General features: G+C 33.7%; 1 protein-coding gene across 1 annotated transcript in view; it reads left to right on the forward strand.

Moving 5' to 3' along the window:
- The window catches only part of LOC149800230 (malignant T-cell-amplified sequence 1-like), a 28,782-nt gene extending 16,989 nt beyond the window's left edge, over nucleotides 1-11,793 (forward strand). Inside the window, exons 4-6 of the mRNA XM_089959799.1 lie at nucleotides 300-433; nucleotides 7,398-7,465; nucleotides 11,578-11,793. Of these exons, the coding sequence (XP_089815925.1) occupies nucleotides 300-433; nucleotides 7,398-7,465; nucleotides 11,578-11,659 (284 nt within the window). The 3' untranslated portion in view covers nucleotides 11,660-11,793. The remainder of the gene's footprint in view (nucleotides 1-299; nucleotides 434-7,397; nucleotides 7,466-11,577) is intronic.
- The last annotated feature ends 1,396 nt before the right edge of the window (nucleotides 11,794-13,189 follow it).

Genomic DNA, 13,189 nt, shown 5'->3' on the forward strand with positions numbered 1-13,189 from the left:
TGTTGTTTGAGTTGAACCCAATGTGTACATGGATATATATATGGTATAGTGTTTCCTAAATTTTAACTATGGTTGTTACATATTGAATAAAAGGAAAGCAGTTCCTGCCTACAGGCTAAGCAACAATAATGATATGTGTACTTCTGTCATAATTACTGTTAATTATTATGACAGATGCAAATTAGTTTTAAAATTTGTAAATTAAGGAGAAAATCTGAATTTATTACCTTTGTTATCCTGAAATTTAAGGAATAAGTTTTTCCTTTATAAATTTAATATTTGTTTATTTTCCATTTCAGATCCATTTATCCTGCCTCACATGCAGGTGGATAAAGGTGCCATACGATTTGTGCTAAGTGGAGCCAATATCATGTGCCCTGGGCTGACATCCCCAGGGGCCAAAATGACAAAAGTGGATAAAGACCAGATTGTTGTATCCTTTAAATTGGTTTTCTGTTTGTGTTTGCATTGATCCAGAAATATTTTAAAGTGGAATCAGATTTATATTCTAGAACTGGCTTTTTCATAGCCAGTGGACTTAAGTACTGCATATCAACAAATATCATTCAACACTTCAACTCCAAGAATTCCTTATTTAAACTGACAAGACATCTTGTTAGCAGCAGATACCTTGTATATAAAAACAGCTTTGCAGCCCCCAGTTCTTCATCTTGTTGCATGGCACTTCTGTGAAATTTTTTAAAAGATGCCCATGGTATTGCTGCTTTTACACTAATTTTAATGCATTTTGACATAATGTTTTATAAAAAAAACTTCTTTGTAATTTAGTTAGCATGTATACTTGCATAGCTGCCAACCCTCATGATTTTGGCGTGAATTTCATGACTTTTTCAGCGATTCATGGATTCACACCACATGCAAAAAATCATGAATTCCCCAATTCTCAATTATTTTAAATCTTTAATAAAATAACCAATTTCCTGTTAAGCACTAGTCATGATATTGGCATGTGCCGAAATGGTCTGGTACTGCTGGTCACGATGTTAGTGGAACTATAGCTGATTGGTACAGTTGGCCCAGTAGCAAGCATTTTAGAGTATTTTAATCTGTATTTATAAGAGTAGTTTTACAAATGCTTTTGACAGAAACTGGGGCCTAACCGGATTTTTGCTCCGCGCATGTGCTGCAAACACTGATTTGAATTACCATTCAGCATTGCATCTTGAAAATGTCTTCACCAACAAGGAAAAAGAAATGTATTGCACAAAAAGTGAAATTTAGTTTGGAATATGCCAAAAATTGGCCGTGCATTCTGCCATCAAACACCAATGTACATCATGCTTTTTGCACACAGTGTGCCACAAATTTTAGCATTGGGCATGGTGGCAGAGATGATGCGAGGAAGCACATTGGTAGCAAAAAGCCAAGCGATGGAAGACGTGCAAGTTACCAACTCTGAAGCATTGTTTGTGAGTTATCTTGTTGAACACAATCTACCTTTATCAGCTGGAGACCATGCTAAACAATTGTTCCGACAAATATTCCTGGACTTGAAGATCGCTTCACGAATTAATGTCAAAATTCACTCATTTTTATCCCTATTTTCACTAATTGTGAGTCTGGAAGGTTGGCAGCTATGTACTTGCTCAGAAGTCAAGTCCGACTCCAAATTGCAAAGGCCCAGATCTGCCATCGCATAATGATAGGAGTAATCAGTCAAATAAACAATATTTAGACCCTGACCTGCAGGCGCATTATGTGACAACAGATCTGCATTGTTCAAAGTTGGATCCTTTGTCCTGGAAATTAGTTTTGCTGACAATATTTTCATTTTGCTTCTTTTTAAAGTTATGTCCCTTTCACAACTTTGACAACAGCATAGAAACTTTAGCATACTGCATCACTCTGTTGAACTTCATATTGCAGTCAGATAAGGTTAAATAGTTGACCGATGTTAAAAATCAAACTGCAACATGTTAGGTCATCGTAAACCTACTTTTCTCAGAAATCATTGATATTTGTTATGATTAGTCAATAAATGGGTAATGTGAGTGGTGTGTTGAAGAGTGAATTTAATTTTTAAAGCTTTGATTCAAGTTTATATAATAAAAAGAACATTCTTTTAACCTGCAATTCTGGATATATTTAATCATGTGATACAAAAATGATGATTGTTTTTGCCACTTGTTAAAATACACAGTTAAATTATATGGTATTAACATCAGAGAAGAAAATATCCTCTGTTTTTTAATGTTACCTCATAAATTGTACATGCTAGTTGAAATTATTGTGACTGTTAAACTTGACATGTTAACTCATAAACTGTACATAAAATGCTAGTTGAAATTATCGTGACTGTTGAACTTGACATGTTAACTCATAAACTGTACATTTGATTCTAGTTGAAATTATTGTGACTGTTGAACTTGACATGCTACCTCATAAACTGTACATAACATGCTAGTTGAAATTATTGTGACTGTTAAACTTGACATGTTACCTCATGAATTGTACATGTAACATGCTATTTGAAATTATCATGACTGTTGAACTTGACATGTTAACTCATAAACTGTACATTTGATTCTAGTTGAAATTGTGACTGTCAAACTTGACATGCTACCTCATAAACTGTACATAACATGCTAGTTGAAATTATCATGACTGTTGAACTTGACATGTTAACTCATAAACTGTACATTTGATTCTAGTTGAAATTGTGACTGTCAAACTTGATATGTTAACTCATAAACTGTACATAACATGCTAGTTGAAATTATTGTGACTGTTAAACTTGACATGTTACCTCATAAACTGTACATATAACATGCTAGTTCAAATTATTGTGACTGTTAAACTTGACATGTTAACTCATAAACTGTACATAACATGCTAGTTGAAATTATTGTGACTGTTGAACTTGACATGTTAACTCATAAACTGTACATAACATGCTAGTTGAAATTATTGTGACTGCTGAACTTGACATGTTACCTCATAAACTGTACATATAACATGCTAGTTGAAATTATTGTGACTGTTAAACTTAACATGTTAACTCATAAACTGTACTAGCTTCTCGTTGGTCAGTGGTTCTTCCCTGGGTTTTCCAGGGTTCTTCCTCCACCATTAATACTGGCCGCCATGTATAGCCTATCTTGTGCTGAAAAATGGCGTTAAACCCTAGAACAACAACAACAACATAAACTGTACATTTGATTCTAGTTGAAATTATTGTGACTGTTGAACTTGACATGCTGCCTCATAAACTGTACATAACATGCTAGTTGAAATTATCGTGACTGTTGAACTTGACATGTTAACTCATAAACTGTACATTTGATTCTAGTTGAAATTATTGTGACTGTTAAACTTGACATGTTAACTCATAAACTGTACATAACATGCTAGTTGAAATTATTGTGACTGTTAAACTTGACATGTTACCTCATAAACTGTACATATAACATGCTAGTTGAAATTATTGTGACTGTTAAACTTGACATGTTAACTCATAAACTGTACTAGCTTCTCGTTGGTCGGTGGTTCTTCCCTGGGTTTTCCAGGGTTCTTCCTCCACCATTAATACTGGCCGCCATGTATAGCCTATCTTGTGCTGAAAAATGGCGTTAAACCCTAGAACAACAACAACAACATAAACTGTACATTTGATTCTAGCTGAAATTATTGTGACTGTTGAACTTGACATGCTACCTCATAAACTGTACATAACATGCTAGTTGAAATTATCATGACTGTTGAACTTGACATGTTAACTCATAAACTGTACATTTGATTCTAGTTGAAATTATTGTGACTGATGAACTTGACATGTTACCTCATAAACTGTACATAAAACATGCTAGTTGAAATTATTGTGACTGTTAAACTTGACATGTTAACTCATAAACTGTACTAGCTTCTCGTTGGTCGGTGGTTCTTCCCTGGGTTTTCCAGGGTTCTTCCTCCACCATTAATACTGGCCACCATGTATAGCCTATCTTGTGCTGAAAAATGGCGTTAAACCCTAGAACAACAACAACAACATAAACTGTACATTTGATTCTAGCTGAAATTATTGTGACTGTTGAACTTGACATGCTACCTCATAAACTGTACATAACATGCTAGTTGAAATTATCATGACTGTTGAACTTGACATGTTAACTCATAAACTGTACATTTGATTCTAGTTGAAATTATTGTGACTGTTAAACTTGACATGTTAACTCATAAACTGTACATAACATGCTAGTTGAAATTATTGTGACTGTTAAACTTGACATGTTACCTCATGAATTGTACATGTAACATGCTATTTGAAATTATTGTGACTGTTAAACTTGACATGTTAACTCATAAACTGTACATAACATGCTAGTTCAAATTATTGTGACTGTTGAACTTGACATGCTACCTCATAAACTGTACATAACATGCTAGTTGAAATTATCGTGACTGTTGAACTTGACATGTTAACTCATAAACTGTACATTTGATTCTAGTTGAAATTATTGTGACTGTTAAACTTGACATGTTAACTCATAAACTGTACATAACATGCTAGTTGAAATTATTGTGACTGTTAAACTTGACATGTTACCTCATGAATTGTACATGTAACATGCTATTTGAAATTATTGTGACTGTTAAACTTGACATGTTAACTCATAAACTGTACATAACATGCTAGTTGAAATTATTGTGACTTGAACTTGACATGTTAACTCATAAACTGTACATAACATGCTAGTTGAAATTATTGTGACTGCTGAACTTGACATGTTACCTCATAAACTGTACATATAACATGCTAGTTGAAATTATTGTGACCATTGAACTTGACATGTGACCTTATAAACTTCAAGGAATGTGCATAACATATTGACAAAATTATCCTAAATATTCAGACCCACTTAATTTCTAAACACCCTATTTTCCGAATTTGTAATAATATTTACCAATACAAAAAATTTGTGCACACCAAAGTACAGTTTCTTAAAGCTTTCAGAAAAATAAAACATTCAAGTTCGAATTTAAGGTATGGAATGTTTTAATCATACTCAAAAACATGGTTTTGAATAGATGACTGTCAAACCAAGAAACAGCTTTTGAGTAACCATATTATCATGTGGATTAGCTGAAGGTGTTATTTGTAGAATCATTGAAAACAGCTTTAGGCAACCATATCATCATGTGGAATAACTGAAGGTGTTATCTGTAGACAGCCTTGAAAACAGCTGTAGGTAACTATATCATCATGTGGAATAACTAAAGATGTTATCTCTAGACAGCCTTGAAAACAGCTGTAGGTAACTATATCATTGTGTGGAATAACTTAAGGTGTTATATGTAGACAGCCTTGAAAACAGCTGTAGGTAACTATATCATCATGGGAAATAACTGAAGGTGTTATCTGTAGACAGCCTCGAAAACAGCTGTAGGTAACTATATCATTGTGTGGAATAACTGAAGGTGTTATCTGTAGACAGCCTTGAAAACAACTTTAGGTAACTGTGTCATCATGTGGAATAACTGAAGGTGTTAGTTTAGGTAGTATTGAAAACAGTTCACATTCTCAGTAAAGTGGATTAACTTGTTTGACATCATTTTAAAACATGTATGTGGATTATTATCCTTGTTTTCCCATTTTCCAGTAAGCTAAACTGGGTTGACATTTATTTGTGATAAAGCAGTCAGCATCTCTGACATGCGAGTTTTTTTTAACAATGTAGCAATGCAGCCATTAATATTGGCATGATATGAAAGAAAATAATCCATGCAAATCAATGGATTTTACTTTCAACAATAAGTAATGAAAAAAATAAGATTTTCTTTTTACTAGATATGAGTAAATATTTAACTCATGCAAAACATATTGTTATGATGTTTCCATTTCATTAGTGAAATTTATACTTGCATCTACTAAAATATTTTGACATCCTCTGTTTATCATTTAGGATCAGTTTGTTTACATTTATCACTAATGGCAACACGTGTACATGATGAACAGACTGACTTAGTTTTTCAAACAAAAAATAAACACCAGAAGTGCAACTTGAATTCTTGATTCATAAAAGAAAACACTGAAATATGATCATGAAAGGTTTTCTTTATGAGATGGGAACGATGTTGGCCCAGTGGTTTGTGAGCCAAACTCATGACTGAAAGGGTGCATGTTCGAGTCCTACCATTGGACCAGCCTAGTTCAGCTACTATGGTGTGTCCTTGGGCAAGGCACTCTATTCCAATTGCCTCAGCAGAAAATAACCTACCTGTGTTGCTGTATCATATAGCACCAAACAATCACATAAACAAACTTACTGATATGCAAGGATACAATGCCTAGACTACTTCTGACCAGGACACAAATCTAGGCAATGAAGATATTAATTTTCCAAATGTTCAGATTAATTTATAATTTTCATTAATATGGAAATATTTTGGACACAGAGGAAAATAATTATTTTTTAATGTTCATTTATTTTGGTCTGTGATGATAGTTAAAACTGTCATGATTATTGTATTTAACATGTTATCTTTTGCCAGAACTGTGCATAACATGATAGTGAAAACTGTCATGATTATTGAATTTGACATGTTATCTCAATATCAGTACCAGGATTGCTCTGGTGGCCTAATTGGTATGAGAGTCTTCCTCGGATGGGAGATTGTGGGTTAGAACCCTGGCCGAGTCATACCAGAGACTTTTAAAAATGGTATTAGAAGCTGCCTTGCTAGGCACTCAGCATTAAGAGGTTAGTGTTAGGACTGGTCCGCCTGGTTTCAGGATAATGTGACCAGATGGGACATGATGCACCATAAGAAAAATCTCCCCCTGCCATGAAGTAAATATGCACCATGAGACAAACATCTACCAACCAGAAGTAAGTATGCACCATGAGACAAACCTCTACCAACCAGAAGTAAATATGCACCATGAGACAAACCTCTACCAACCAGACGTAAATATGCACCATGAGACAAACCTCTACCAACCAGAAGTAAATGTGCACCATGAGACAAACCTCTACCAACCAGAAGTAAATATGCAACATGAGACAAACCTCTACCAACCAGAAGTAAATATGCACCATGAGACAAATCTCCCCCTGCCATGAAGTAAATATGCACCCTAATACAAATCTCCTCCAATGAGAAGTAAATATGCACCATGAGACAAACCTTTCCTAACCAGAAGTAAATGTGTGCCATGAGACAAACCTCCCCCAGCAAGAAATAAATATGAACCATGAGACAAAATATTGAAGGTAAAGATGTTGCAACAACCTTCCAAAAAATCATGCTAAACAAATAAAAAAGGGTAAATTATTTAAAATACAAGCTCAGAACTTTTCTGTATTTCCAGTTAACATATATAAATAAAATCTGTAACGATTTTAAATGCTTCTCCATTTTCCTCAACCAGTTCTCAGGCAATTATGGCGGAAGGGAAGCAGCATGCTTTGGCTATAGGAGTAACCAAGATGAGCACTGAGGAAATGTAAGTGTTTTTCAGAAGACATGCTGGTTTGCGTTAATATTAATAGTTGTCTTCTTTTTCTGTTTGTGATCTTATCATTCAAGTACAGTACACACAAAGTTTACTGCCCATATTTTATACATTGCCATTGCCCATATTTTATACATTGCCATTGCCCATATTTTATACACTGCCATTGCCCATATTTTATACATTGCCCTTTGCCATATTTTATACATTGCCATTGCCCATAATTTATACATTGCCATTGATGAGGGAAGTTAAATTTAGTTGAAAGCAGCATCCGCAAGAGTTCCCAAGAAAGTTTCTGGGTATTATACCTTTTCCTCAACTGGGTGAACAGTTCACTCAGTTTCTCTTGCATTGCTTTTAAGGAGGTACAAGTTCTCTGGCTTTCCTTAAATCATGCCTTACTATAAAAGCTATCAACAGGTTAACACATTATAGGCACCATGGTATGAGTTGACTGTTGTATAGTAAACATTGTACCTATATGAACAACTCTGCTAACTAAGCAATTATTTATTTAGTGCTGACTAAACAGGCTCTTATTTAGTGGTGATTAAGCAGTGTCTTATTTACTGATGGCTCCGGTGGTCTAGTGGTTAGAGCATCCGCCTCAGATGCGGGAGGTTGTGGGTTCGAACCCTGGCCAAGTTATACCAAAGACTTTAAAAAATGGTACTAACAACTGCCTCACTAGGCGCTCAGCATTAAAAGGTTAGTGTTAGGCCTGGTCAGCCTGGTGTCAGAATAATATGACTGGGTGGGACATCATACTACATCTCTGTGGCATGATGCCCCAGTGCTAGACATCACTATAAACTGCCACACTGCAGACATCATAGCGATATGACTGAATTTTTTTAAAGCTACGTTAAAAATTGAAATCACACACACATTTACTGCTGATTAAGCAGTATTTTATTAAGTGCTGACTAAGCAGTCTCTTATTTACTAGCAGCTTTTACCATGCCAATAGTTAATGATGTTCAGAAATGGCAGGACTTCTTTCATAAAATCCAAAGAGAGGAAACCATTGCTAAACATAACTATTTACATATAACTACCACTGTAATGATTATAAATGTTCATATGCATGAAAATAAAATGAAAAACACCTGTTGGCTTGGGATATATATATATATATATATATATATATATATATATATATATATATATTACCAGGTAACAGCTCATTTAATTAGTATCCATGAATCCATGAGGTGGCCAAAGCTGCAGATATCTCTGGAGATTGCTGAATTAATTAGCTACATATATTTGTGGAATTTTATAAACTGTATTGAATGTTCATTTACACTTTATGTATATGATGCAAAACTTTTAAAGGCTGAAACCATTTTTAAGTATTTTTATTAAATTAAAGCTAAATCAGGATGTTATTTATGTTCCATAATCATTTATGAACAACTTCAGCATTAAATCTTTGCATATTAAACAGACCTGCCAACTCTTATGATTTTGCCGTAAGTCTTACAAAAATTACCCTTAAAATACATTCTTATGGCATAAAAGCAAAAACGGCAAGAACATGATCATTGCCAAAAAATCCGGAAAATTGGTTCATCTGTGTTTGATTTGGATCCAGGTTTTATATTAGAAAGAGTGAAATTGGTCAGGGAACCAGACTAACTTTACATCAGCACATCAGACGCTTTAAACTGTACCTATTTGTTCATGCAAAGCGTCTGCATGATCAAACTGTTGATCATAGAATAGCGTCCAGCAAGCGATGCATGTTAAAAGACAAAAAGGAAAATAAGCCTCATGAAAAGTGTTAATAATGAACACAGGAAAAGTAAAAATAAATATTCAGATACTTGTGAATAAAAGCTGGAAGAGACACAGTTATATTTATTGGACATCAATTGCCAATTTGAGTATGACTCGTGGCGGGAAATATGATCACAGTCGTCATGTGAAATGGAAAAAGAATTTCCAGGAATTACGTCCAAGCTGAGAGACAGCAACAAGCCATTGAGCTGCATAGGGTTTTGAACTAAAATTTGTGCACTGTACTAGTGGCAAATAAAGTCTATGCATGCTTTACAAACTTTAAAGTTGAACATAATGTTTATTGTTGCTACACACTCTGAATACCAAACATTTATGTTTTCCAGCTTTATAATAGCAGTTTATGATATTTTGTTACATCTTACTGAAAACTGGCCGAACGTACGGAAGAAAATCAACTGCCTTACTGAGATGGACTCGTCAGGGTTTGCAGGTCTGATATTAGTGTATTGTCTAGAAGGGCTGTTGTTCTAAATATTTTTTAGCTTCAGTAATTTCAATAATTTCTTCAGAACCTTTTAGTTCTAAATATACGTCTTCATTCAGTGTTACAAAGTAAATGGTTACTCAATCACATACAGGTGCATATGAAGTGAAATATGCCTGATGCCAGAGAATGAAATTCATCACTCATTTGTCAGGACAAATAAATGGGTTACATTAAGAAAAAACAGCTACAAATTGCTCCCAGCTGGTCTCACCATACAATAAGTTTTATAAGCAGATGCTATGTGTGAATATGTTGACTCTTATGTGTTGTTTTATTCTTGGACATCAGATAGCAACATTTTCAAAACATTAATGCATGGACAGTTGCATCATTTCAAAATATAAAACAAACCACAGAAACAACAAAATGTCAGCTTTACAGGTAAAACATTATTAATATATATTTCATGCAGTTGTGTGGCTTAACTCCATGGATGTCATTGTGTCATGCTCAGTTCTGTTGACATAGGCATGTTCTTCATACAACTGTACGGCTTAACTCCTTGGATGTCATTGTGTCATGCTCAGTTCTGTTGACATAGGCATGTTCTTCATACAACTGTACGGCTTAACTCATTGGATGTCATTGTGTCATGCTCAGTTCTGTTGACATAGGCATGTTCTTCATACAACTGTATGGCTTAACTCCTTGGATGTCATTGTGTCATGCTCAGTTCTGTTGACATAGGCATGTTCTTCATGCAACTGTACGGCTTAACTCATTGGATGTCATTGTGTCATGCTCAGCTCTGTTGACATAGGTGTGTTCTTCATGCAACTGTATGGCTTAACTCCTTGGATGTCATTGTGTCATGCTCAGTTCTGTTGAGATAGGCGTGTTCTTCATGCAACTGTACGGCTTAACTCCTTGGATGTCATTGAGTCATGCTCAGTTCTGTTGATACAGTCATGTTCTTCATGCAACAGATATGTAATAAGGGGGGGATTGATGTATTTTTGAGCTAATTGCTTTCATCCAAAGGCACAGAAGGGCACCCATTTTCAACAACCAGGTCTCCGACAATGGCATTCATTTTATAATGAAAAAGAAGAGTGTAACTTAGTGACTTACATGGTCACTAGTGATACTTGGTCAGTAAACTCTGTAACTTACATGGTCACTAGTGATACTTGGTCAGTAAACTCTGTGGCTTACATGGTCAGTACACTTTGCAACCTAAATGGACACTGTAGATGCATAGGCAGTATGTTCAATGCATATTGTATATGCGCATTTTAAATTTTAAAAATCATCTAATTTAGTCAATGTTTTAATCTATTATTTTGGCATTAATACTATATCTTATTTTTATATGGGTGTTTATCAATTCTATCTATCCTTATGTATTTTGTCATTGAAGGTATATTTCAGGTTGTACCTTTTTACCATGGGTGTTGTATCAGTTCTCTCTAAACATGTATTTTATCATCACAGGTATGTTCAAGTTATACCTTTTTACCATTAATGTTGTATCAGTTCTATCTAAACATGTATGTTATCATCGCAGGTATGTTTAAGTTGGACCTTTTTACCATGGGTGTTATATCAGTTCTGTATAACTATTTGTATTTTATCATTGCATCTTTATGTTGAGTTGTATCTTTTTACTGTGGCTGTTCTATCAATTCCCTCTAACCATGTGTTTTATCATTGCAAGTATATTTCAAGTTGTACCTTTTTACCATATGTGTTGTATCAGTTCTATCTAAACATAAATATTTTAAGTTAAAAACATATTTTACCATTATTAATTATAATGACATACAGTATGAAATATATTATGTTACTTCTCTCTTTTTCTTTACAGAATTTCAATCAATAAGGGTATAGGTGTTGACAATATCCACTACCTCAATGATGGCCTATGGAATATGAAGCCCGTAAAGTAACATACACTATGATACATCAAGATGTCATTAATTTATCAGTGCCAGCTCAGTTACTTGTCTCATCTTAGATTAGAGGATGCAAGATTAAGTCAGTGACTTATTTAAACTGTCAGTAAATAAATACTGTATAATTGCATTGTTGTTAATTACTGTCTTCCCTGCATTAGTGGATGGCAAGACGTTATTTATCACTTTCACATATCAATGACATTATTGTTAACAAGATTAGTCTTGTTTATTATGATAATGAAACTATTCATTATTTTTTATGGGTATCCCCATTTATATTGATTTCATGGTTATACAAATTACAAATTTAAACAGCCAATGAACAGTGATCTTTCTGTAGAAAAAAATAGGACCTATTGCTCAGTCCATGAATTTAAACATCCATTGACCAATGATCTTTCTGTAGAAAAAAGTAGGACCTCTTGCTCAGTACATGAATTTAAACATCCATTGACCAATGATCTTTCTGTAGAAAAAAAATAGGACCTCTTGCTCAGTCCATGAAGTTAAACATCCATTGACCAGTGATCTTTCTGTAGAAAAAAATAGGACCTCTTGTTCAGTCCATAATTTAAGTACCCATACAAATATCATTTTTCATGGAACTTTGAAAGTTGACACCAACAAAAATAATTGAAGTCATTGTACTGTATTATTTAATATGTAGTTGGAGAGTTTATTTTCAAATCACTGTCAGGGAATTGGATTGTTTAACATGAAAGTTTATTTTTAAATCACTGTCAGGGAAATGGATTGTTTAACATGAGAGTTATTTTTTAAATCACTGTCAGGGAAATGGATTGTTTAACATGAAAAGGAATGCTGTACCAGATAAGAACACTAATGTAAAGTTTTTCTTTATATGCTATATTTTAGGTTTTTGTAGTAGTAGATTTCCAAGATCTTGTTAAACATGCCTTTACAATATTGTTAGTGATAGGAATTGGTCAGAATTTCATAATCGATAATTGATTCCACTTAACCAACTTATAATCGGTTATTAAGAGCAAATTTTACTTTTTGTTTGTTATACAGTTATATCTTGGCTTAAGAGTTCAGAATGTTAATAAATGTAAAGGAGTTATCTTTTTTAATGACATTTATACTTTAGTCTGATAAAAATATTACATTTTCTTCTAATATGTTATTTTTGTTCCATAACTTTGCTAAATGAAAGCAACTTATGGCTGATTAGTTTTATGTATCTGAAAAACTGTTGCAATCCCCCAAAACCCTTTCATTCATATATATGACGTTTCTATCATTTAAAGAAAAGAAGGACATGGTTTTCTTTTTTGTCATTATTTACAAATACATCAAAGGATTTTACATTTAAACTGAAACAAATCATATTTTTAAAACAATTTATTAACTCTACAATTTAACAGCAAAATTAGATTTCCAGATCTTGTTAAACATAATCATGGCTATATGCTCTTAATTAAGTTTGCAGAGTATGGTATGGTTTTATATTTGTGAGTAGTGAAGGGAATAATTAATTCAGATTGATGGTAGTAGATT

This window comes from Sinohyriopsis cumingii, chromosome 5, assembly GCF_028554795.1.
Source record: "Sinohyriopsis cumingii isolate HCF-2022 chromosome 5, ASM2855479v2, whole genome shotgun sequence".
NCBI lineage: Eukaryota > Metazoa > Mollusca > Bivalvia > Unionida > Unionidae > Sinohyriopsis > Sinohyriopsis cumingii.